Source organism: Stomoxys calcitrans, chromosome 3, assembly GCF_963082655.1.
Source record: "Stomoxys calcitrans chromosome 3, idStoCalc2.1, whole genome shotgun sequence".
Classification (NCBI taxonomy): domain Eukaryota; kingdom Metazoa; phylum Arthropoda; class Insecta; order Diptera; family Muscidae; genus Stomoxys; species Stomoxys calcitrans.
Window position 1 is genome coordinate 187,190,593 of NC_081554.1, and position 27,875 is coordinate 187,218,467.

At 36.4% G+C, this 27,875-nt stretch overlaps 1 protein-coding gene across 1 annotated transcript in view; it reads right to left on the reverse strand.

Moving 5' to 3' along the window:
- LOC106088208 (ATP-binding cassette sub-family C member Sur) overlaps positions 1 to 27,875 on the reverse strand; it is a 189,799-nt gene that overhangs the window by 113,542 nt on the left and 48,382 nt on the right. The window contains exons 5-8 of the mRNA XM_059365738.1: positions 15,779 to 15,997; positions 7,183 to 7,480; positions 5,378 to 6,175; positions 2,216 to 2,319 (exon numbers count right to left, since the gene is read on the reverse strand). Coding sequence (XP_059221721.1) covers positions 2,216 to 2,319; positions 5,378 to 6,175; positions 7,183 to 7,480; positions 15,779 to 15,997 — 1,419 coding nt within the window. The remainder of the gene's footprint in view (positions 1 to 2,215; positions 2,320 to 5,377; positions 6,176 to 7,182; positions 7,481 to 15,778; positions 15,998 to 27,875) is intronic.

Sequence of the window (27,875 nt, forward strand, 5' to 3'; positions counted from 1 at the left end):
GCAGAGTGTGTGTATTTGGTTGGCTTAACTTGATTTATTTGATAAATTAAATGAAATGTGGCTAATGTTTTAAGAAAGTTTCTACACGTTTAGGATTCTACTCAAACTCATTTGCCATAAGGAATTTACCTTTTTTTTTTTTTTGTTTTTTTATACCCACCACCGAAGGATGGAGGTATATTCATTTTGTCATTCCGTTTGCAACACATCGAAATATCCATTTCCGACCCTATAAAGTATATATATTCTTGATCAGCGTAAAAATCTAAGACGATCTAGACGTGTCCGTCCGTCTGTCCGTCTGTCTGTTGAAATCACGCTACAGTCTTTAAAAATTGAGCAATTGAGCTGCAATTTTGCACACATTCTTTTTTTGTCCATAAGCAGGTTAAGTTCAAAGATGGGCTATATCGGACTATATCTTGATATAGCCCCCATATAGACCGATCCGCCGATTTTGGGTCTTAGGCCCATAAAAACCACATTTATTATCTGATTTTGCTGAAATTTGGGACAGTGAGTTGTGTCAGGCCATTCAACATTCTTCGTCAATTTGGCCCAGATCGATCCAAATTTGGATATAGCTGCCATATAGACCGATCCTCCGATTTAGGGTCTTAGGCCCATAAAAGCCACATTCTATATCCGATTTGGATGAAATTTGGCACAGTGAGTTGTGTTAGGCCCTTCAACATTCTTCGTCAATTTGGCCCAGATCGGTCCAAATTTGGATATAGCTGCCATATAGACCGATCCTCCGATTTATGGTCTTAGGCCCCTAAAAGGCACAGTTATTATCCGATTTTGCTGAAATTCGGGACTGTGAGTTGCGGTAAGCCCTTCGACATCCTTCGTTAATTTGGTCTAGGTCGTTCCAAATTTAGATATAGCTGCCATATATACCGATCCTCCCATTTATGGTCTTAGGCCCATAAAAGCCACATTTATTATCCGATTTTGCTGAAATTTGGGACAGTGAGTTGCGTTGAGCCCTTCGACATCCTTCGTCAATTTGGCCCAGATCGTTCCAAATTTGGATATAGCTGCCATATAGACCGATCCTCCGATTTATGGTCTTAGACCCATAAAAGCCACATTTATTATCCGATTTTGCTGAAATTTGGGACAGTGATTTGCCTTAGGCCCTTCAACATCTTTCTTCTATTTGGTCCTGATCAGTTCAGATTTGGATATAGCTGCCTATAGACCGATCTCTCGATTTAAGGTTTTGGGCCCATAAAAAGCGCATTTATTGTCCGATGTCGCCGAAATTTTGGACAATGACTTGTGTTGGGCCCTTCGATATTTGTTTTCAATTTGAATCAGATCGGTCCAGATTTGGATATAGCTGCCATATAGACCGATCTCTCGGTTGAACAATGACTTGTACTTATAAGCATTTGGTCTAAATCGGATGATATCTATAGAGCTGCTATGGGGCATAAGGTATGCATTTTTCACTGGATTTTGACGACATGTGGTTCACATATATACCCGAGGTGGTGGGTATCCAAAGTTCGGCCCGGCCGAACTTAACGCCTTTTTACTTGTTTTTTTTTTTTGTTTTTTGTATATTCTAGGCCGGGAATACTATCTTGATGTTTAACTGTTTTAATTAAATTTTTTTTCCTTTAAAATCTGCTTGACCACTTTAAAGCCACTCTTAGTCCATTTCTTCCGCTCCTTGCCATTTCACATTTTATTTTTAAATTATATTCTTCAATAATTTTCCAACAAATTACTGCTTTCAAATCATAGACATTTATTAGCAATTTTCCAATTCCATTTGCTTTGGTATTCTTGATTTGTTGTTTGTTCATCATACACTTTGAGGTCATAAATTATGAAATTGCTTAGTCACGATAATAAAAGATGAGAAAAAACACATGGTGAAATAGAATTTGCATTTAATTGTGAGCTTTCAATATCGCTTTATTCCGACGACGACCATACAAAGGACATTACAAATCCCAGAGGCAAATAAGTCGTTGTTGCTGTTCATCTTCGTCTTCCAAAAAGTTGGTCATAAATTAATTGCATTTAAAAGCCATCTATTTTGTGATATTTGTCTTGCCCATCCTATACTGTCTGTTGAAAAATTTGATTTTTCCCCCGTATATTGGTGCAATTTGTTATTTATTGTCAATGGTTTATTGCACATGCTTTTGCTAGAAATGTTGTTGCATCCTTGAAATATCTTTTTTGTCATACTCACTTTCAATGGTATGGCCCAAACGTAATGAGCAATCCAAAAGAAGGACATTATATTCAAAGTGTCCTCAGACATCAAATTTGTAATGGCACCAATGTCACTCAAAGCTAAAGGAAAAAATATAAAAAAAATTAATTTATTGTTATTTTAAGGATTTTTGTAAAAAATCAGGTCATGCTAATAAATTGAACTAATATTGAGCTTTTTTTATAGCAATGCCCAAAAATTCAAGGACAAAACAAGTAAAAGTGTGCTAAGTTCAGCCGAGCCGAAACTTGGATGCCGCTAAAAATGTACTCTTATTAACTGAGATTGTATTTGAATAAATTCGGTCTCAAGAAGTCATATTTTGTAATATTGGTACATAAGGGGGCCTATATCACCATTTTGACCGATTCGGATAAAATTTAGCATGAATGTTGTTAGTTATCAAATAGGGTTTTGGGCCAAATTTCATTCAAATCAAGTGAAAAATTAGACTTCTAAGGGCTGAAGAAGTCCAATTCGAAGATCGGATATATATGGGGGCCAGGAACGTAGCCAGGGTAGGGTCCTCGGGCAAAAGCCCTGTGATTTTCTCTGAAGAAAAAAATTCAATAAAATTTTATCAAAACAAAAAATTTTACTAAAAATTTTTAAAATTGCAAAATTTCGTATTTATAATGGTTTTACAAGCACCACATTTTGCTGAGGCCAGGGCCGCTTTAAAATTATTTTTCTTAAGGGCAAAATTGTAATGAAGTTCCTAGTAAAAACAAACTTTAAATGAAATTTTTTCTAAATAAATTTAATGCAATTTTTCTAAACACAAAATTTCAGCGTAACATTCTCTATTGACGAGACTTCAGCAAGGGTAGGAGACCCCTCGAAATTATTTCTATTGGGTTGCCCAAAAAGTAATTGCGGATTTTTCATATAGTCGGCGTAGACAAATTTTTTCACAGCTTGTGACTCTGTAATTGCATTTTTTCTTCTGTCAGTTATCAGCAGTTACTTTTAGCTTGCTTTAGAAAAAAAGTGTAAAAAAGTTTTATTAAAAATGCATTTACTTTCTTTTAAAAAATCCGTAATTACTTTTTGGGCAACCCAATATTAAGACAAAGTTTCTTTAAAATTTTTTCATCATACCACATTTTCATAAAATTTTTTCTAAAGACAAAATTTAAAAAAAAAATCTATCAAATTTTTTTAAGTCAAAATTTTAATGAATTTTTTTAAAAACAAAATTTCAGCGAAAAACTCTTTAAAGACAACTTAACTTCGAGATTATTTTTTTAACCAAAATTTCAATAAAGTTTATGGCCAGACAACGGCAACGGCTCTCGCTACTTCCCCGTGCGGCCAGATTCGAGTCCAGACCGGGCTTTGCCGATTATCTTCTGTTAGGACCAAAATTTTCAAGAAAAAAAAATGAGGTATCCAATTTCAAAAAAAAATGTGGAGTGAGCCCCGGCAAATAATATCCTGGTTACGTCCCCGATGGGGGCCATATATCCTTATAAATCGATTCGGATCATACTTGGCATGGATATTGAAAGTCATAAAACAAGTCCTTGTTCCAAATTTCATCCAAATCGGATGAAAATTGAGGCTTCTAGGATCTCAAGAAATCAAAGCCGGGTATCGGTTTAAATGGGGGCTATATCTGCTTATAGACCGATTCAAATCACACTTGGCATGGGTATTAGAGGTCATAACTCAAGCCTCTGATCCAAATTTTAGCCAAATCGGATAAAACTAGATGTCAAATCCGGGGATCGATTTATAATGGGGCTATATTTGTTTATAAACCGACTCGAATTACACTTGACATGGATATTGGAAGTCATGACAAATTATTCTAAATTTCAGCCAAATCGAATGAAAATTGAGGCTTCTAGACGCTCAAGAAGTCAAATCCGGGTATCGGTTTATATGTGGTCTATACCTGTTTATAAACTGATTCGGATCATACTTGGCATGGATGTTGAAAGTCTTAACATAAGTCTTTGCTCCAAATTTCAGCCAAATTGGATGAAAATTTAAGCTTCTAAAGGCTCATGAATTCAAATCCGGGTATCGGTTTATATGGGGGTTATACCTGTTTATAGACCGATTCGGATCACACTTGGCGTGGATGTTGGAAGTTATATTTCAAGTCTTTGTTCCAAATTTCAGCCAAATCGGATGAAAATTTAAGCTTCTAAAGGCTCATGAAGTCAAATCCGGGTATCGGTTTATATGGGGGCTATACCTGATTATAGACCGATTCGGATCACACTTGGCGTGGATGTTGGAAGTTATATCTCAAGTCATTGTTCCAAATTTCAGCCAAATCGTAAGAAAATTGAGGCTTTTAAGGGCTCAAGAAGTCAAATCTCTCGGAATCGATTTAAATGGGGGTTATATCCAAATCTAAACCGATAGGACCCATTTGTAATCACAAATGACCTACTTTAATAAGAAGTATCCATGCTAAATGTCATGCGGCCGGTTCGGCCGCTATTGTGATTTCGACAGACGGACGGACGGACAGACATGGGTAGACAGACTCGGAATGTCCCGGCGATCCAGAATATGTATACTTTCTAGGGTCGCAGTTTAATGTTTCGGGGTGTTACAAACCAAATGAGTAGATTAGTAACCCCATCCTATGGTGGTGGGCATAAAAAGAGCATGTGTTGAGCTTGACAAAAGAATCAACAGTATCCAAATGGTCACGGAAGCAATTAATTATATCCTCCACCATAGAACTACCCTTCGCCATGGCACTACCCTCCACTATTGTTCTGAGACCCAACAAAGTATATATGTTCTCGATCGTCTGAGCATTCCTAGTCGATCTAGATATGCCCGCACGTCTATATGTCCGTCCGTCTGTCTGTCGAAAGCACACTAACTTTCGAAGAAGTAACGCTAATCGCTTGAAATGTTGCGCAAATACTTCCTATTAGTGTATGTCGATTGGGATCATATCCGTATCGGTCCATATTTCGATATAGCTGCCATATAAACCGATCTTGGATCTGGACTTCTTGAGCCAATAGAGGAAGCAATTCTTATCCGATTTGACTGAAATTTTGCATGAGGTATTCAACTTTGACTTCCACCAACTGTGCTAAGTTTTTCGACAAAATTACCTACAAAGAGAAAATTATTATTTTACAATTACTTCAAAGTACTCACAGTTGTCAATTGTAGTTTGATTGTTCCTATTTTTCTCTTCCGATGTCTCTACAACTCTCATTCCGTTGGTATGTCTTACATCGTTCTGCACGCCCAACTCTTCTCCATGTCCAACAAGATTATCATTATCTGGCCTCACGCTAAAACTATCATTATCCTTTACACAGTGCTCCCCTTTAGGTTCGTTCACACTCGTACTTTGCTTTGACTCTTCATGGCATTTATCGTTGACAGTTGTTGTTGTAGCGGCATCAGCTTCTTGGCCTTTGGTGTCAACAATACATGTGGAGTTCAACAATAATGTTTTGCGATAGATGAGTCCCTGCAGTGATGTCTTAATGCGTATGCCCGTCATATTGAGGATATGCGTCGATGCCTGCGACAAGGCACCCTGGGCCAATGCAGCCAACAAAACCAGCCAGGCAATGCACCAACCATTTCCCACTAAATCGTACCAAGTGGCATAGTAGAGTTGTACTTCAGAGCCATTTGCTAAACTGGAATAGGGCGTAGACGCGGATGCTGTGGCATAGGAGTTAGAGGAGGGTGATACATATGCCCAATTGCTAGGTCCAATATCAGTATAATCGTCATTGTCGCCATTGGCAATTTGATTATACACATCGGTATTAATATTTGGAAATTCATTGCTCTTGTTCGAGATGTTCAAGAATGTGGCATTACTGGCATTTGTGTGTGGCGGCCACAAGGATTCGGTAGTTGCAATAATGGCAGCACTTGCCTTTTGGGCCATTTCTCTAATGCTAATGTGTTGGTGCTGGCTTCTAATGCTTCGTCCTGGAAATGCAGAACGAAGATAATGTTTGGAGATAAGGATCAAGGCAATGAGTTGAAAGCCGCAAGTGTTTATGTAAATTGGGGACTGAACAGTGCTGCCAAATAACTCACAATATATGAATATTAAATGAATTGATAAAAAAAATCGAAATGATGTCTTTTATTTAGTTTATTATTTATTTTTAATTCATTTTTTTATATTATTTTTTTTATTTTACTTTATTTTATTTTTTTATTTTATTTTTTTTTTCTGTAATTTTATTTTATTTTATTTTATTTTTTTTTTTCTGTAATTTTATTTTATTTTATATTATTTAATTTAATTTAATTTTATTTTATTTTATTTTATTTTATTTTATTTTATTTTATTTTATTTTATTTTATTTTATTTTATTTTATTTTATTTTATTTTATTTTATTTTATTTTATTTTATTTTATTTTATTTTATTTTATTTTATTTTATTTTATTTTATTTTATTTTATTTTATTTTATTTTATTTTATTTTATTTTATTTTATTTTATTTTATTTTATTTTATTTTTTTTTATTTTATTTTTTTTTATTTTATTTTATTTTATTTTATTTTATTTTATTTTATTTTATTTTATTTTATTTTATTTTATTTTATTTTATTTTATTTTATTTTATTTTATTTTATTTTATTTTATTTTATTTTATTTTATTTTATTTTATTTTATTTTATTTTATTTTATTTTATTTTATTTTATTTTATTTTATTTTATTTTATTTTATTTTATTTTATTTTATTTTATTTTATTTTATTTTATTTTATTCTATTTTATTTTATTTTATTTTATTTTATTTTATTTTATTTTATTTTATTTTGTTTTATTTTATTTTTGGTGAACAATTTCCAGTTTTTTTTTGCTATCAATTCACAATAGCAACACTGATTGAGAGTTTAAGTTAGTGTTTATGTGTGTGTTTGTGTATGTGTGTAATATCAAGGGATGGTAATTGATGCCTTGTTATAGCCATTACTTACTTATGTTGCCGCCTAGATGTTGCATTTCCAAATGGTCAGTTGCACTGTTCATTTGCAGTAATGTTGCATTACTGCCACTCCGACTCCTGCCGTAGCGAACGCCATTGCCATGGCCATTGTCATTGTCGTAATGTATGCCATACATGATTTCGATGTATTGCACAATTTGCTGTATGGCCAATGGGCCAATCACCGCAAATAAATCACCCAGCAGCTTTAAAAGGCCACCCAATGTGAACATTCTCCAACTGTTTTTCAAATAGCACATCCACAATGAGGGTGGTTTATCCGAATGTTTCTAATCGCCGACCCCAGGCCATCGAGAGAGTGCATCCGAAGCAAAGAACAATAAACAACATCATCATCCAGAGGACCAAACGAGCCAACCAACAAGCCGTCAGTTCAGTCAGGAACAATATGTATGCAATGAAAAGTGAAAAGTCGATGCAATTTTTTTTATTATTTATGCTTATCTATGGGTTAAAAATGAATGCAGCATTAATCCTGGAGGGAGCATAAATGATGGCAGATTATTAGAAAAAATTAGGACAGAATAAAAAATAGCGGTAAAGGGAATAACAGATTAGCTCTACAAGGATTATAAAAAAAAAGAAAATTTCATAAACAAAACTTGGTATTGATGGAAAATGTAAATTAGGATACTAGAACTAGTTCGACGTTTTCCAAATTTGCATTAAAAAACAAAACAGAAATTTCCAGTTTCTCTGAACAATGAAAATATAAAATTAATGTCTTTAATTTTAAGTTAGGAATCTCGTGCTAAGTACTCGTCTTCTCACGATCTGGATTCCCCCATAGCATTTTCGCCGTCCTACCGACCGCTTCCCTGTTCCACAGGGTTGCATGGTCATTTGGCCCCCACGCTCTTAACTCGGATTGGGTCAAACAGAAAAGCTTCAGGTTAACCAATTTTATTGACGGCAGTCCAAATTGTCTGCCCTTTCACCCCCCCTTACTCCGTTATGGCCCGGCATCCAAACGAAACGGATTTTACCATCCTCAGAGAAGGCGTTAATCTTCTTCTTACACTGCAAGACTGTTCGTAACCTTACCCTACTGGTTGTTTTTGCCCTTATGGCAATTTAACTGTCCGTAAAGATGTTCACACTCGATGTCCTCGCGTTAGCACTACACCAACTAACGCATTCCGTGATCGCCTAGATCTCTGCCTGCAGGACCGTATTATGGTCAGGCAGATAAAAACAGATCTCTGTCCCTGGGTTCTCAATGTGACCCCCTGGTCCACTCTGTCTTCTAGCTTTGTTACATGAACTTCCAGTTGGCAGTACTAGGGTTCCTTCATTCCAAGACTGTGTCGATGGCAGCAGTGCATCGCACTCGTCCTCAAGTGTCGCCTCAGGTATCCGATCGAAAACTTCTTCCCTTCCTTCCTGGTTTCCTATCGTCGCATCGATTATACCGCAATTATATGAGCTGCTCCCATCCACAATCCATTCTCCCATCGCCTTAAGTCCCATAGCCGCAGTGGCTATGGCCATTTAATCTGCATGAGACGGATATCTAGAATAGTTTCCAGTGCCCTAGTGGGCGTGGTCCTCATCGCTCCACCTATGCCTATGTGTCCCGCCTATTCCACGACAACATGTTCTCTGAACTTGTTGTATGGTCCTTATGTTGCACTGTTTTTCCATAGCAGTTCAGCAAACTACTGAGGCGTACGTAAGTATTGGTTAATCACGCTTCTGTAGAGCCAGTAGACTATCCTCGGATTCAGGCCCCATTTTGAGCCTACGGCAGTCTGTATAGTGCCCAACATCTGTGAGCCTTCTCAGTACGCTCCTGAATGTGACACTTCCAATTAAGTTTCCTGTCCAAGATCATTCCTAGGTATTCGACCTTGTCAGAATCCGAAATCGTTTTATTGATGAAACGTGGTGTGTCAAATTGGACCACTTTGGTCTTCCTCTTGAGCAGTCATATTTCAGTCTTCTCTGGGTTAACACTGAGACCCCTGGGTCTAACCCAGTCATATGCCGTATGCAAAACCCTTTCGACTCTTCTGCGTAGCTGCTTCGGATCCTTACCCTTAAGAAGTATTTTAACATCTTCTGGATAGCATACGAGTTTAAATCCCTCCTCAGTCAGCATCCGTAATAGGTTGTTTACTGTGGTCACCCAAAGGAGTGGCGATAAATGCCGGCCTATACCAATTTCTCCCTTATATTTATGTCATGGGACCCGCAATTTATCCACTTGTTCCTTAGCATATGGTTTAACCAGTCTCTAAGGAGACGGTCCACCTAGTACTGGTCTAGGGATTAAGTCAATGTTTCGGTCCGTACATTATTAAACGCCGCCTCGATGTTAATGCAAACCGCCAATGTATACGTCTCGAAAGATTATTGTATTTTATGCCCAACCTCGTGCAGGGCACTCTCCACCGACCTTCACATGGTGTTTTGTTATGACTTCCAACATCTGCGCCAAGTACGGTTTAAAACGGTCCATAACCTGACACAGCTCCCATATAAACCGATTGCCCGATTTGATTTCTTGAGCTTTTACAAGCCGCAAAATTTTAGCCGCTTTGGCTAAAATTTTGCATACGGCGTTCTAGTACGACATCCAACAACTGTGCCAAGTACGGTCCAAATCGGTCTATAACCTGATATAGCTCCCATATAAATCGATCTCCCGGTTTGACTTCTTGAGCGTCTGGAAGCTTTAATTTTCATCCGATTTTGTACATGGTCTTCTGTTATGACTGCCAACAACTGTGTCAAGTACCGTTCAAATCGGTCAAGAACCTGATATAGCTCCCATATAGCTTCCGATTTGACTTCTTGAGCCCTTACCAGCCGCGATTTTTATCCGATTTGGATGAAATTTTGCATATAATGTTCTGTTATGAGGCTTATATGCCAAGTACGGTCCAATTCGGTCTATAACTAGATATGGCTGCCTTATTTTAACAGAATCCATGATGGTGGGTTCCCAAGATTTGGCCCGGTCGAACTTAGCACACTTGTTTTCTTTTTGAATGCGAACGCATCCTTGACATTATAGGCACTCAATACCTCGTCAAGTTTTTTAAAATGCGTATTATATGCGTACATAAAATATTCATCATTTTCCTCTCATATTCGATCTCTATACAGTGCTACGGGTTTTCCCCTCTCTTATCAGCAGTCAAAACCAATATATCGTCATTTTCCTTCAGATATTTCTGGGTTTCTCTCACTGTGTACAGTATTAACCTGTCTTCTTTACTCAGAACTGCCATTTGAATGTGGTTGTTCATAAGAGCAACGAAATTAACTCTAGCATTCTCTTGCTCCTCTTTATACTCTAGTATTTGCATACACTCCTCTCCTTCGGCTATGACGTCAAAGAGAGAGAGAATGCTGCTTTCGTCGTAGGCAGCAAGAACTTCGGGGCTAGTGAGGGCAACCATACCACATTAGCTGGTATGTGTTTGTCGGTTTTATAAACAAACCACTCTCTCTTATTGGTTAAGTTTAGCTTTTTTTGTTGTTGTTGTCTGAGAGCATGCAATTTTTTGATGTGTGTGGCTTTTACCTTTTCCTTGTGTGCGAGACTGATTGTGTTTTCACTCTTAGTGAGAGGTTTAAAGTCATTCTCTGTCACAACTACTCTGAGGCGATCTCTTGCTTTAGAAAGCATAAAATAAAAGTTTTAAACAAATTTTCGAAAAAAAAAATTTTAAACAAATTTTGGAAACATTTTTTTTAAATTTTCCATACAAACTTGCACTGGTATTCACAAAACTTTATAAAGATTTATAGAACTGTCAAATAAACCTATTTTAAGGCTTTATCATGTTTTGTGAATAAGACCGTGAGACTTTTCATGAAAGCCAATGTTTTTTTTTTTTTTTTTTGTAAAATTTGAAATTTCAATGAAAGCCACATTTCAGCGGAATTTCAATATTAAAGAAACCCATTTTTTTTGTTCTCAATTCCAATGAAATTTAATCATAACACCTTTCATCTTTTCCCATTTTTCCTTTGTCATTTGAATGAACACATCAAGAGTTCTTCTTTGAGAGTGGATTTTTTAATTGAAATATTTTCAATTAATTTATTCAAATGGCATTCCGTTTGTAGAACGGATTAATCCCTCCTTCGTTTGTTATTCCAACGCATTGCGTGTGCAAATGTTCAGTTGTCCTGTTTTCACTTTGCAGTTAATTTGTTTATCCATTAACAGTTGGAGGAGTTTTTATTGTTGCACAAACACAAGGTTAATTTAAAGTGGTTAATAATTAAATCGTCAAGTGTTAACAATGGCAAAACCTTGAAAAACCTTTGCACAGGACAATTACATATTGAAATTTTATCCAAATAAAGCATGGAGGAGAACGTATTAACTTATTTTATACTACTTATAAAGGATTTTGTTCAAAGTAGGGCGACAACGAGAGACAGACAGGGAGAGGGAAGGCAATTTATGCATTAAAAGAGCTGTGCCTCTGATTCAATATAAGCACTCATTTTTTTGAGACTGTAATTGTGATGTGCAACAAAAAGAATATAGCATGGGATGTATCACATAGGAGTCATGGGGTAAATTTACATAGAAAACGCATGAGAACAATGTGTTTGTATTGCAGGGTTTTTAGTTGGAGCGCAATTTTATAAGCATATATTTTTTTTAAATTTTAATATTTTTTTTTTTGCCAATTTTTAAAACTTTTTTTTTTGAAAAAAATTTTTTTTTTTTAAATTGCCCGTCTTTATTATTTATTTTTTTTTTTAATTCATATAATGATGCACAAATACTAGAAAAAACTTACACATCACATTTTGTATTTTCTTGAAACGTTTTTCTAATTTTTTTTTAAATTTTTGTTTGTTTAAATTAAAAAAAAAATAATTAAATATATATTTTTTTTTAAATTTTAAGTATATTTTTTTCCAATTCTTAAAACTATTTTTTTTGAAAATTTTTTTTTTTTTTAAATTGCCCGTCTTCATTATTTTTTTTAATTCATATAATGATGCACAAATACAAAAAAAAATTCACGTCACATTTTGTATTATCTTGAAACGTTTTTCTAATTTTTTTTTAAATTTTTTTGTTTATTTTTAATTAAAAAAAAAATTAATTAAAAAAATACCAAAACACATTTTGTATTTTTTCGAATTTTTTTTAATTTTTTATAATATTTTTTTTGTTCTTTTTTATTTTAACGAAATTAAACTTTTTTTTAAGATTTTTTTTCTAATTTAAAATAAAATTATTAAAAATTTTTATGGAAACAAATTTTCTTTCCGAAATTGCCCTTCTTCAAGCTAAAAAAATACTTGGAAATCCTTCACATCACATATTGTATTTACTCTTGCCCATATATGCCATTAGGGTGGTTTTATCTCAAAGGGAAATAATCGATGTCAATTTTTCTTTTTTGGCGGCACCCCCTTAAAGTGTTTCATTTTGTCAGATTTTAAGATTCCCAAAATTTAAGCACAATTGAAAGATGGTAACAGGTTGCTGCTGGGGCCTCCAAGTTTTGAACATCTCTATTTTTCGCTATTTGTAGATTTTGGGGACTCCGGCGAGCCATATCTCTGAAACTGCTAAAGCTATTTGCCCGTATCATATATCAATTTAAAGACCATTCTCTTTTTAACATTTTATGTTCAATAACGAAGAACGTAAGTAGTACAGAATTCGAGATAAGGAAGACAATGTACCTAAAAACGTGCAAGGTAACTCTTGTGCTGTTAGCCAATCTGTCGTTTTTATACCCTCCACCATAGGATGGGGGCATACTAATTTCGTCATTCCGTTTGCAACACATCGAAATATGCGTCTAAGACCCCATAAAGTATATAAATTTTTGACCACCTTGACATTTTAAGTCGATCTAGCCAAGTCCGTCCGTCTGTCCTTCCGTCTCTCCGTCCATCCGTCTGTCGAAAGCACGCTAACTTTCGAAAGTGTAAAGCTAGCCGCTTGAAATTCTGCACAAAATCTTCTTATTCACATAGGTCGGTTGGGATAGTAAATGGGCCAAATCGGTCAATGTTTAGATATGACTGCCATATAAACCAATCTTGGATCAAGAATTCTTTGGCCACTAGAGGGCGCAATTCTTATCGGATTTGGCTGAAATTTTGCACGAGGTGTTTTGGTACAACTTTCAACAACCGTGCTAGGTGTGGTTCAAATCGGTTCATATCCTGATATAGCTGCCATATGAACCTATCTTGAGTCTTCCAACAACCGTGCTAGGTATGGTTCAAATCGGTTCATAACCTGATATAGCTGCCATATAAACCTATCTTGGTTCTTGACTTCTTGAGCCACTAGAGGTCGCATTTCTTATCCGATTTGGCTGAAATTTACCATGAAGCTAAGTATGGTTGAAATCGGTCTATAACCTGATATAGCTGTCATATATACCAATCTCCCGATTTGACTTCTTGAGCTGCTGGAAGCCGCAATTTTTGTCGGATTTGGCTGAAATTTTGCACGTGGTGTTTTGATATCACTTCAAACAACTGTGCTAAGTATGGTTTAAATCGGTTCATAACCTGATATAACTGCCATATAAACCGGTCTGGGGTCTTGACTTTTTGCGCTACAAGAGGGCGCAATTCTCATACGACTTGGCTGAAATTCAGCATGAAATGTTTTGTTTTGATTTCCAACAACTATGCTATGGAACCATACGGTCCATAACCCGATCTTGGCCTTGACTTCTTCAGGCACTAGAGGGCGCATTTCTTATCCGATTTGGCAGAAATTCAGCATGAAGTATTTCGTTATGCAAATTTTGCAAATTTTGCCCATGAACATTCCACTAAGGAACAGGGGCAAACTTCTCACATATCAATGAATGCAGTCCGACTCAAGTTTAAGCTCAATAATAAGGGGCCTCCTTTTTATAGCCGAGTCTGAACGGCGTGCCCAGTGCGCCACCTCTTTGGAGAGAAGTTTTACATGTCATAGTACCTCACAAATGTTATCAGCATTAGGAGGAGAAAACCACCGCTGATTTTTTTTCTGATAGTCTCGCCAGGATTTGAACCTAGGCGTTTAGCGTCATAGGCGGACATGCTAACCTCTGCGCTACGGTGGCCTCCTAAAAATATGGATCAAATCGGTACATAACCTGATGTAGCTGCCATATAAACCGATCTGGGATCTTGAATTCTTAAGGCTATAGAGGGCCCATTTCTTATCCGATTTGCTGAAATTTCGCCCAAAGTGTTTTGTTATGACTTTCAACAACTATGCTAAGTATGATTCAAATCAGTTAATAACCTGATATAGCTGCCATATAAACCGATCTGGGATCTTGACCTTTTAAGCCTGCAGAGGACGCAATTCTTATCCGATTTGGCTGAAATTTTTTTTCAAAGGCTTCTCCCATGACCTTCAACATACGTGTCCAACTTGGTCGTAATCAATCTATGGCCTCATACAGCTCCCACTTAAACCGATCTCCCGATTATGCTTCTTGAGCCCCTACAAGGCGCAATTCTTAACCGACTGTACTGAAATATAACCCAATGACTTCTACAATGGTCTTCAACATTTAATTCACTTTTGGTACGAATCGGCCTATATATCCATTATTCTTTGTTTGCCTAAAAAGAGATACCGAACAAAGAACTCGACAAATGCGATGCATGGTGGAGGGTACATATGGTTGCCCAAAAAGTAATTGCGGATTTTTCATATAGTCGGCGTTGACAATTTTTTTCACAGCTTGTGACTCTGTAATTGCATTCTTTCTTCTGTCAGTTATCAGCTGTTACTTTTAGCTTGCTTTAGGAAAAAAGTGTACAAAAAAGTATATTTGATTAAAGTTCATTCTAAGTTTTATTAAAAATGCATTTACTTTCTTTTAAAAAATCCGCAATTACTTTTTGAGCAACCCAATAAGATTCGGTCTGGCCGAATTTAGCACGCTCTTACTTGTTTTTACTTAAGGTAGAGGTCGCATTTATTATGCAATCATCACTAAAATTTGCAAATATTACCCTAAAACAAACGTTTTCAATTTTGGAAAAAATCGGTTCAGATTTATATATGGCTCCCATATATATAATTCGCCCGATTAAAAGAGCGTAGTTACAATAATTTTGAATGGATATGCATGAAATTCGGTATGGAATGTTGTATTATCCATCTGAAAGCCTCTTCCAATTTTTATCAAAATAGGTTCAGATTTGTGCTCAAATATTGGGAATCTTGTGTTCAATGTTTGGAATTATAAAAATCAAACAAAAAAAACTCTTCAGGGGGGTGCCGTAAAAATTTTTTAAAACCACCCTAATATGCCACACATGCATTGATCCACACTCGATAACGCTAAGTAGCATTATCGTCCTCATAGTTCAATTACCAAACCATAAATTATTTCATATATGCGCTGCTATAACTTCATCTGTCTTTTTACAGTCAAACAAAAAAAAAACGCAGTTAACCACACAATATCTGTTACATGCAGTTATGTAAAGTTTATTTTAATAATACATATTAAATTCTTTTTTAATGAGCTGCCTTCAAAAAGCCCCCCTTTTACTCGAAATTGAAATTAATTATTTTTAAATTAACAATTTTCCATTTTTATACTCACCACCTTGGCTGTTTTGTAGATTAACAGAAAACGATCATAATGTGCCCTGGCACTATCCTCAACACGCATTTGTCCCAAATCCTCCAACTCCAAGGGCTCCTTATAGCCAAACCACAAGAGGGGTGTCAGCCACCAGAAGCAAGCTTTTGAATAAAATGTTGCCAATGTGTGTTTATAGCCGATTTTTTCATAATCCTCTAGATAATCGGGACGATAGCGCTGAAAAGGAAAAAAAAAAACAACTGCCTAGTTAGATAAGAAGACAACTTTAATTAGAGTATGCCATCAGGGGTGTCGTATAAGTAACATGAATTAATATACGCATAAAGCATACGCTCCATGGTACTATAAAATATACAATAACTATTAGAAAAATAAAAAGCAAACAGTAAGGAGGCCAATTAGGCCTTACACCAACCCTTCGAGCAATTGATGTATGTATATGAAAGCTATATCTAAATCTGAATCGACTTTTTTGAACAAATCGTTGGAAAATTGTTGTTACTTCAGCCATATAAGTGCAAATCCGGCTATACATATATATGGGAGCTATATCCAAATCTGAACCGATTTCGATGAAATCTTGCCGATAGGTTAAAATCAGTAACAAAACAATCCGTGCCTAATTTTGTGCAGATCGGTTGAAAATTGTAGTTACTACTGCAATTTTAGGGCCATTGGGGCGATACATATATATGAGAGCTATATCTAAATCTGAACCGATTTTTACCAAAATCAATAGTGTTTGTACTTGGACATGTGCAAAATTTCGCGACGATTGGATAACAAATATGACCTGTACCTTGATTACAAGAATACATGGACTTACAGACGAACAAACGGCGGACCGACGGACAGACGGACATGGCTGAAATTGCAAATTCTGCCCATGAACATTCAACTATGGAACAGGGGCAAACTTCTCACATATCAATCAAGACCCTAAAACGGCAGATTGGACTATATGGAAGCTATATCCAAATAAGGTTTAATGTGGAACATAATCAATCCGGATATCGGTTGGCCTAGCAATACTTACTGTTCAGCATTTCAGCCAAATCGGGTACTAAATGCGCTTTTTATGTGCTTAAGACCTTAAATCAGCAGGTTGGTCTATATGGTAGTTGTATCTAAATAAGTCCTACTGTTGACCATACTCGGATCGGATATCAGGTGGCCCAATTCAGCTGACCGTTCCAAATTTTAGCGAAATCGTATAAAAAATGGACTTTTACCCGCTTAAGACTCTCTAAGATCGGTCAATATCGCAGTTATATCCAAATGTGGTCTGATGTAGACCATACTCGATTCGGTTATCAATGTGCTGCGTACAACTTAATTTTACAAGTCTCAAAAAAATCGAATGATAATAGTGACATTTATAGAGTAAGTCCCTGAACTCACAGATTGGACCATATAACAGCTATATTCATACATAATTCATACTCCGATTAAATATCGGATGTCATTCTGCAAATCACTTTTTAAAGTTGCTGTGAAATCGGGCAATAAATGCGGCTTTTATGGGCTTAATAATCTCAATCCAAATATCGGTCTTTATGGCAGCTTTATGTAAATATAGCTCGATATAGACCATACTCGGTTCGGATTCGATTCCGTAGATATCTCTCAAAAGTTCGATGAAAAATTGCAGCGCAACAAAACTAAAGAGAAAATGAAAATTAAGGCGCTTGAAATTTTGCACAAATACTCCCTTTTGGTGTAGGTTGTTGTTGTTGTTGCTGTAGCCACATCTTCATGTGGAGGTGACGATTCTCGTCAAGCTCCTGTAGGTGAGCAAGTTCGTTCCGGACCAAAGGACCGATCGCCGTGGCAACAGAGTGGCCATTGGTTATTTAAAAACGCCAATAACTCGCCTTGTCATATCGAGCATCATAGGCACTCAGTAATTGTGCAAAAGCCCGTGCCGCCCGGCCTCTCACTGAGACTCTCCGGTCGATTTTGCTGACCATCTGCGACTGTTGTGGCGCTTAAATTTTGCACAAATTTTCCCTTGTAGTGTAGGATGTTGTTGTTGTTGCTGTAGCCACATTTTCATGTGGAGGTGGCGATCCTCGTCAAGCTCCTAGAGGTAAGCAAGCTCGTTCCGGTCCAAAGGCCCGATCGCCGCGGGAACAGAGTGGCCATAGGTTATTTAAAGGCGCCAATAACTCGCCTTGTCATATCAACCAATATAGGCACTCAGTAATTGTTCAAGATCCGGTACCGCCCGCACTCTCACTGATACCCTCCGGACGATTTCCTTGACTGTCTGACTGCCGTGGCAGCCACTCCGTATGGAGCATTCAACTAACCTGTGGACGCGCCAGGTAGCTCGCAACTAAGATTCTCGTTACAGCAATGAACACCATACGGATCGGACCCAAATGCCCCAGCCTGCGTGGTGCTCACTGCAATCCCATGCCGGAATTGTAAATGGGCCATATTGATGCATCTTTTAATATGGCTGCTATATAAACCGATTTCGGATCTTGACTTCTTGACCCTCAAAAGGGGTGCATTTCACACCCGATTTTGCTTAAATTTCGCATGTGGTGTTTTGTTATGTCTTCCAATAACTGTGCTAAGTAGGGCGCAAATCGGTACATAACCTGATATAGCTGCCATATAAACCGATCTGGGATCTTGACTTCTTGAGCCTCTAGAGAGCACAATTCTCATCCGATTTGTCAGAAATTTTGTACAACAGCTTCTCTCATGACCTTTAACATATGTGATCCACGGTGGAGGGTATATAAGATTCGGCCCGGCCGAACTTAGCACGCTCTTACTTGTTTTTTTATTTTTTGTTTAACAGCTAACAAATAAGTCCACAGTTGCGTATAATTGTTATTAATTTCTTAGTCCGGGTGGCGTATTACAAAAATATTACTCATACGCAACATGTTTTTCCATAGAATTTTGTAAAAACTATTAACATAATGCCTGTTTAAATGCATTGCAGTATTAAAATATCCTTGAGTTCTTCCAAACTAAAGGACGAAGTTAAAAAGAACTAAAATCTTAACAAAAATGCCAACAAAAGCAGCATGTAAATGAGATGGAGTCTAACTAAAATAATATTTAGTTGGCATTGTAGCGGAAGGGAATTTAAAAAACTTGAAACTTTTCCGCCACTTGACAGCCCAATGGAGAAAAACCCACTGCAAACTCATACAGACAAAATAATCAGAATTGGCATAATGTAGAGGGAGTTAGGGCTTGTCTAATACTTATCCTTCTCTCGTTCCCCCGACAGGAGACTTTACTAGTAGCGCATTACCAAAGTCAACAAAGCGAAAGATCCCATTTGTAAATACAAAGTCACAATAGGGCTCAACCAGAGATGACATTAAAAAGTAATATAGCACATTAACAATAGAGAACAGCAGCAGAACAAGTGACCAGGCTTGTCCTGTCCTGTCCTTTCTTAGAGGCACTCAGAATTTTAATAAAATCCGGAAATATATTTTTGTTTATATAACTCCTGCCTCTCTGCCACTCCCCGCATAGCACAACTGAGTGTGCTACTATTTTAGAGTCACTGCAGACAACAACAACAACAACAACAAAACAAAAACAACAATAATAAACCACAATGAAGAACAGCAAAAATGCATTTGCATTTTGATTGCATAAAAATAAAGCATTAACTTGACATAATGCTGCTTTATTGCTACAAACTGGGAAACGTAGTTGGACATAAGTAAATTGTAAATAAACTATGGAGTAACAAAAAATTGATGTCAAGAATCTATTTCTTGATTTTGAAGGAATATTTAGCAAAATTTTTAAAAAAAAAATTTCCATCGGCTAATGGAAAAAAAGTTTAAAAAGTATTATAAAAAAATATTTTTTTATTATTGGCATAATTACAGAAAAAAATCTATAATCCAAAATGATATTCAACAATTGATTGGGATTTTTTTTTTATTTATTTTTTTTTTTTTTTTTTTTTTGAATAAAATGTTTTTTCTCGAAACACTGTGCAGTGGCTAACACCAATCCAATTAGGGATGCCATTGCAGATTTTCCCAAAATCTGGTATTTACTTATTCTTTGAACATTGCTTTCAAACAAATTTGAAAAATAATTCTATTAATCTCCCAAAGGGGAGTTATACGGGCTGATTGGCCATGAGAACGAATATCAATAGAATGAAGGGTTTTAAATGATTGCAGAAAAGAAAATGCTGACACACTGGTGGATCGGACACAAAAACAAACTCACCACTATGAGAGGTCAATGAACAGCGTGACCGGTCAACCAAAATAATTTAAAAATTTTGGTAGTGGGTATAATAATTTTCAAAGAAAATTTCATTAAAATTTCAAATTAAGATAAAATTCATTTTCTAGAAATTTTTGCCTTGAAGAAAATTTTCAAGAAATAAAATTAGAAATAAATTGTACAAAATTTTCTAGAAATATTCTAGAAATATTTCGAAAATTTCATAAAATATTTTAAAAAATTGACTTTAGAGAAAAATGCCAAAAAAAACTGTTTAATAACAAATTTTCTACAAATTTTGTCAAAAAGAGAAAAATATCCAAAACAAATTCGTATTAAATAAAATTTAATAAAAGATTTGTTTTAGGGAAATTTCATAAAAATTTAGTTTTTAATGAAAATGTAAAATTTTCTAGAAATTTTGTCAGAAAAATAACCACATTTTTAGACATTTTTTCAAAGTCTCAAAAGTTTTCTTTATAGAAAACTAGCCGAACTGAGCCCGCTCCGCTGCGCCTTCTTCAACTCTCTAATATCTTTTTAGGGTGGGAACACTTCGCCCTGAATGCGGATATCGAATTCATGCCATTGTAGCCTATGATCCTGAATGCGTTCGAATTCTGGAGAGAACATCGGACAAAGCGGTGTTTATTCTCTCTTAATGTTGGCGACATTTACGAAGTACAATGCCATGCATGGTCATTTAAAAAATTTTCCCCAAAGAGGTGTCGCACTGCGGGACGCCGCTCGGACTCGGCTTTATAAAAGGTCCCTTATCATTGAGTTTGAACTTGAATTGGAAACCACTCATTGATGTGTGAGAATTTGCCCCTTCTCGGTTCCTGGTGGTAATGTTCTTCCTTAGGATAATGTTCTCATTAGGGGAGGGATGGCACCTCAGACATTTCACCTTAAATATGGAAATAAAATTCGTACTGGGGGGGTCTGATTTTGATCTGATTTTATATGCCAGATTCGAAATCTACTCCAGAATACCTTTCATTCGAGCCATATGAAATGAACATCCAATATGTCCGTTTTGGTAAGTTTTGGGGTTGAGGTGGCCCGATGGGTACTTAGACTGAAATTTTAATTCCGCCCCCCCCCCCTTCCGATACCGACAAATTTTAAAGCCTATGTTTCCTTCCACACTATCCTACACAATATGTGAACTGTTCGAGAAAATCGATTCTGCCGTTTTACAGTCTAAATGGAACAAACAAACCGAGTTACATATTGCCGTAATTGGCTAAAGTGCCCATTTTGGACTTTTTTTTGGGGGGGGGGGGTTGGGTGACACCCTATACTTCGACATGAATTTGTATGCCTGATTCGTTATCTACTCCCTCATATTTTTCTTTTGATAGCCACATTGTCCACATTGGTCCACTTTCGATTTTGGGTGGTGTTTTTGGGATAACAGGGGAGGGTCCGCCCCCTTCCGATATCAATAAATTATAAAGACTATTCCTTTTTCCCAACCATATTCGTAATTTACTCCCGAATACCTTTCATTTGAGTCCCATATTTTCATGATAGTCAAATAAACCTTTTTTAAGGGGTTGTTGGAGCTGGGGCGGCCCCCCAAGGTACTTCAGTCCAACTTTTATTATGAAATTCGTACTCTATTCTTGAATACCTTTCATTTGAATCCCATATTGTCCCGATCGGTCCAATTTTATCTTTGGGTAGTACTTTTGGGGTAAGGGGGAGGGTCCGTCCCACTCCCGATATCAATAAAATATATAGCCTATGTGTTCTTCCAGACCAACCTACAAAATCTGTGAACATTTCAAGGCAATCGGTTCAGCCATTTTTCAGACTAAACGGAACAAACAAACAAACAAAAAAACACAAATTCATTTTTATATATAAGAAAGATTTGTACTCTACTCCGATATAACTTTAATTTGATGTCCATATTGGTCCCAATCGGTAAACATTTCAGTTTAGGTGGGTTTTATAGTTATTTACCTCATGTAGCTTAACCCCAATTTTTATCAACACATTAATTGTTGGGGTTACCAAAAACGCACAAATCGGTGTACAAATTTCTTAAATCCTTTTTCTTAATTAAGTTAAAAGGAAGGCTAAACTTTTTTCCCCCATCTTCTCGTTTGTAATCTCTAAAATATTCCACCATCGCAATCCCTGAAACATCACAGACACCACAAGCCTTAACCCCCTTGTGTGAAGACCAACAGATAAGTGGCAACATTAACAGTAAATAGAGGACCACAGCAGATACGACAACACCACCCCTACCACAACTAACAGCAACAACAACTATAATAACAACGAAGAGAGTTAAAGCAAACCAAAGCAAATGCAACTCTGTCACAGATATTTACCAACGATTATTTGGGTTGTTGAATAAAAAAATGTGCATCATGCTGCTGCTTGACAGAAATGAAGCTGGAGTAGAGTTTTTCTTTTTGCATATAAAAACAACAACAACAAGGCAAGAATAAAATATTCTGCAATTGTGGTTACAGAAATTAAATAATTTATATTTAATGCACAACAAAGCAGTCCATTTAGTAACGGAGACCTGATAAACAAGGGTCTTTTCTTTTGGAGAAAGATTATAGCTGTTGTTGTTATTGTTTCCGTTTATTTTGACAAATCTTTCCCGTTTTGTGGTCAAGGGCTTTTATAAAGCAAACACTCAGTGTAATGTAGTGTGGCAATGTAGATGAAAAAATTCCAATGAGAGTTATTGAAGGCTTAGGAGAAGAAAGAGTGAGAGAGAGAGAGAAAGAGAGATATTTGTTGCCATAACAGCTGGGTTGCTAAACAAGATGAGAGCATCTTGATATGTTTATCAATTAATGGAAGATAAGGAGTGGTTTTGTTTGATTATTGCTGCAGTATAAGGTAAAATTGTTATAAAAGTGAAACATGGTGGTGAATATGACAATTAAATCAAGAAAAGCTAAGATAACTGCGTCAATGCTACCATATCCCAAATAATAAAATTATATTAACTATAAGCTTAGTATTTAAATAAAATATAGTGAAAAATTAAAACATTTAAGTTAACCAAAATAAATACCATGCTTATGAAGGCAGTTAAAGATTGATCAAATTGTAACTTTTGCATCACAATAGATCAAAAATAACCCAAGTAAGTTTTTGCGCTAATGGCCACTATTATCTAACCACTTCACTACTTGTCTCTCTTACCAATCTACATATGCATGAGTCAACTTCCTTGTCACTTACATTTTTTAAGTCCTTTATAACAAAAAATTCTTTGAAACTGCTACACTAACGTCATTTGTTGGCATTTGCAAATTTTAAGCAGCTTTTTAGCATGCGGAAATAACTCTAAAACCCAAAGCTAACAAAAGCTTGTTATTCCATATGGAGATAAAGATTTTCTGTATATTTTTTCTTTGTGAAATAAATTTTTAATAATTATGCAAGTGCTTTGCATAAAAACGTTTGCCAAAATAATACACAAACAATAAAGCTAAAAGAAAAGCACAATGTAAAATATAAGGAGACGAATTTAGTTGAATAACTGAAAAAACATAACGCTAAAAAACATTTAAAGAGATTTATGCAAATCCGTATAAGGGAAAGAGGAGAATAAGATAAAAACGATTAAATATGATATAAAACAATATAGGAAGTGAAATGGAAAAATTATTTGAATTAACTTATTACAAAAGCAAAACGCTGAAAGGGACAAAAGCAGTGAGGAAGAGCGGAACTTAACAAGGCACATACGTACCATCATGCTGTAGAGAAATTTCTCCAAATTTTTTCTATGGAGAAAAATTCCTAAAAATTATATTTATAAGCCAGTGACCCAAGGACCCAATCTTATATACCATGAAAATGCAGTTTTGGAATCTTTTTCTTCGGGTAGGGGCAGTACCCTAGCTTTGGTTCCCTTTCCTTTGGCAAAGCTTAGCTTTAGTACTCTTTCCTTTGGAAAAGGGTAGTTTATATATCCTTTTCTTTGGTAATGGAATATTTTGGTACCCATTCCCTCAGAAAAGTACCCTTTCCTTTGGAAAAAGGTAGATTGAGTACCCTTTCCTTTATAAAATTCGAGAACCAGTAACCTTTTGTTTGGGAAATGGTATTTTTAGTACACTTTTCCAAAGGAAAGGTTAGTTTTATTACCTTTCTCAAAGGAAAGTGTAGTTTTAGTAACCTTTTCCAAAGACGAGGGTAATTTTTGTACTATTTTCCAATAGAAAGGGTTTTTGCACCCTTTCCTTTAAAAAGGGTAGCTTTGGAACCCTTGTCTTTGGGAAAGAGTACCCTTTTCCTTTGGAAAAGGGTAGTTTTAGTACCTTTGCTTTGGAAAAGGGTAGTTTAAGGGCACTTTATTTGGGAAAGGGTAGTTTTACCCTTCCCTTTCGGAAAGGATAGTTTGCACACCCTGTCCCTTGTAAAAAGGGTTGTTTTAGTACACTCTCCTTTGAAAAAGTGTAGGTTTAACAATATTTCCCTTGCAAAAGGATAGCTTAGTAACTTTTCTTTGGGAAAGGGTAGATTAAATACCCGTTCCTTTGAGAAACAGTTGTTTTAATACTCATCCCTTTGAGAGAGGGTAGCTTGTAAACACTTTTCTATGTAAAAGGGTTGTTTTAATGCCCCTTCCTTCAGAAAAGGAAGCCCTTACTCTGAAAAAGTTAACCTTTTCTTTGGGAAAGGGTAGTTTTAGTACCCCTTCCCTTAGAAAATGGTAGTTTTAGTACCTTTTTCTATAGGAAAGGGTAGTTTAGTACCCTTCCCTTTGGGAAAGGGTAGCATCAGAATTTTCCCTTGTAAAAGGGTAGTTTTAGTACCCTTTCCTTTGGTAAAGGGTAGTATCAGTACCCTTTCCTTTGGGAGAGGGTAGTTTTAGTACCCTTTCCTTTGGGAAAGGGTAGTTTTAATACCCTTTCCTTTGGGAAAGGGTAGTTTTAATACCCTTTCCTTTGGGAAAGGGTAGTTTTAATACCCTTTCCTTTGGGAAAGGGTAGTTTTAATACCATTTCCTTTGGAAAAGGGCAGTTTTACTACCGTTTCCTTTGGGAAATGGTAGTTTTAGTACCCTTTCCTTTGGAAAACGATAGTTTTAGTATACTTCAATTTTGCGAAGTGTAGTTTTAGTGTCCTTGCCTTTGGTAAGTAGTAGTTTTAGTACTCTTTTCTGTAGGAAAGTGTAGATTTCACCCTTTTCCTTAGGAAAGGGTAGTTATTACCCTTTTCTTTAAGAAAGGGTAGTTACAGTACCCTTTCCTTTGGGAAAGAGTACCTTTAGTACCTTTCCGTAGGGAAGGGGTACAGTTGGGACCCTTTCCGTAGGGAAGGGGTACAGTTAGTACCCTTTCCGTAGGGAAGGGGTACAGTTAGTACCCTCTCGGTAGGGAAGGGGTACAGTTAGTACCCTTTCCATAGGAAAGAGGTAAAGTTAGTACTCTTTCCGTAGGGAAGGGGTACAGTTAGTACCCTTTCCGTAGGGAAGGGGTACAGTTAGTACCCTTTCCGTAGGGAAGGGGTACAGTTATTACCCTTTCCGTAGGGAAGGGGTACAGTTATTACCCTTTCCGTAGGGAAGGGGTACAGTTAGTACCCTTTCCGTAGGGAAGGGGTACAGTTAGTACCCTTTCCGTAGGGAAGGGGTACAGTTAGTACCCTTTCCGTAGGGAAGGGGTACAGTTAGTACCCTTTCCGTAGGGAAGGGGTACAGTTAGTAGTCAATCGTTTGGGAAAGGATAGTTTCAATACCCTTTCTTTTGGGAAATTTTAGTTTTAGTACCCTTTCCTTTGGAAAAGAGCAGTTTGAGAACCTCTTGCTTTTTGAAAGTTAGATTTAGTGCCCTTTCCTTTGGTAAAGGTACTTTTAGTACCCTTTTCTTTATGAAAGGGTAGTTTTTGTACCCTTTTCTTTATGAGAGGGTATTTTTGTTGCCCTTTTCTTTAGTTGTAGTGTCTTTTCATTGGGAAAAGGTAATTTTAAAACCCTTTCCTTTGGAACAGAGTAGATAAAGTACCCATTCCATTGGAAAAGGAGAGTTTTACTAGCCTTACCCTTGGAAAAGGGGTTTTTCTCTAGCCTTTCCCTTGTAAAAGTTACCCTTCCTTTTGGCAAAGTGTAGTTTTAGTACCCTTTTCTTTCGAAAAGTATAGTTTTAGTTTAGTTTCCTTAGGGTCGTTTCAATACCCTTTCGTTTGGGAAATTTTATGCTTAGTACCCCCTTCTTTGGAAAAGAGTAGTTTGAAAACCTTTTCGTTTAGAAAAATTTAGATTTAGAACCTTTTCCTCTGGAAACGGGTTGTTTTTTACCCTTTTTTATGAAAGGGTTGTTTTAGTACCCTTTTCTTTATGAAAATCTATTTTGAGTACCCATTTTTTATGAAAGGATATTTTTAGTGGATATTTTTAGTTTGGAACAAGGTAGGTTTAGGCCCGTCCCGTTGGAAAAGAAGAGTTTTACCAGCCTTTCCGTCGGAAAAGGAGTTCTTTAGTAGCCTTTCCTTTGTAAAGGTTACCCTTTCTTTTGGGAAAGTGTAGTTTAAGTACCCTTTTCTTTAGGAAAGGATATTCAGGCCAGATACCTGAATATGGTCCAGAACGGACCCTATTGACATAGCTGTCATATAGACCGATATGCCGATTTAAAGTCTTAAAACCGTATTATTTATCCGATTCCGCTGTAATTTCAATCAGTAAGTTGTTTGAAGCCTCCTGACATCCGACGCAAATATGGTCTAGATTGTACAATTAATAGATAATATTGCAAAATAGAAAAATCTGCCGATTATGCATCTTAAACGCTAAAGACGCCGCATTTATTACACGAATTCGCTGATATTTTTTACAAGCTGTTGTCATATACCTCCCATCATTCGACCAGAATATGGTTTAGATTAGACTATATTTAGATATAGCTGCCATATAGAACGGGAGCCCATCGTAGCGCAGAGGTTAGCATGTCCGCTTATGACGCTGAACGCCTGGGTTCGAATCCTGGCGAGACCATCAGAAAAAATTTTTCAGCGGTGGTTTTCCCCTCCTAATGCTGGCCACATTTGTGAGGTACTATGCCATGTAAAACTCCTCTCCAAAGAGGTGTCGCACTGCGGAACGCCGTTCGGACTTAGCTATAAAAAGGAGGCCCCTTATCATTGAGCTTAAACATGAATCGGACTGCACTCATTGATATGTGAGAAGTTAGCCCTTGTTCCTTAGTGGATTGTTAATGGGCAAAATTTGCAATATTTGTCATAAAGAACGATCCTTCAATTAAACTATGGTTTGCATAAGGGTTGTCGGCATCTGAATCAAATACGATCTAGACCGGCCCATAGTTGGATACCACTATGCATGTGGTAATTGAGTTATAATAAAATAGGATGATCAATATATCTTTGGTTGCGGCACGGCCGAACATAACATATTTTTATGTGTTCTAAAATTCTCTTTAAACAGAGAAAATGATTCCAAAATTTTTGTTTCCACCAATATCCTACATCAATGAGATTTATGCGACTAAAATAGCCTTTGCTCTGGTTTTTCAAAGAATAATCCACTCCTAAAACCAATTGGTGAAGCTACAAACCACAAAAGTTGGCTGGTGATGGAAGTGTATTTTACGATTAGTTGTTTTCCATGGTAACACAAGAGGTTTATAAAATTTTTGGCCCCGCCAATTGAGTTGGCAGTAAAATTGCAGCACGACAAAGCTTTGAATTGCATAGCTACCACTCATTGAATGACCTTCAGAATATCCAAAACACTTGAACCGAATGGCCATAACAAACGAACTGCAAACGGAAAGTACTATGGAAATTTTTTTTAGAGGAAATGTACGAGCAATAAAGGGCACCCAAAGGAAGTCATTTGGATGTGGCTAAAATT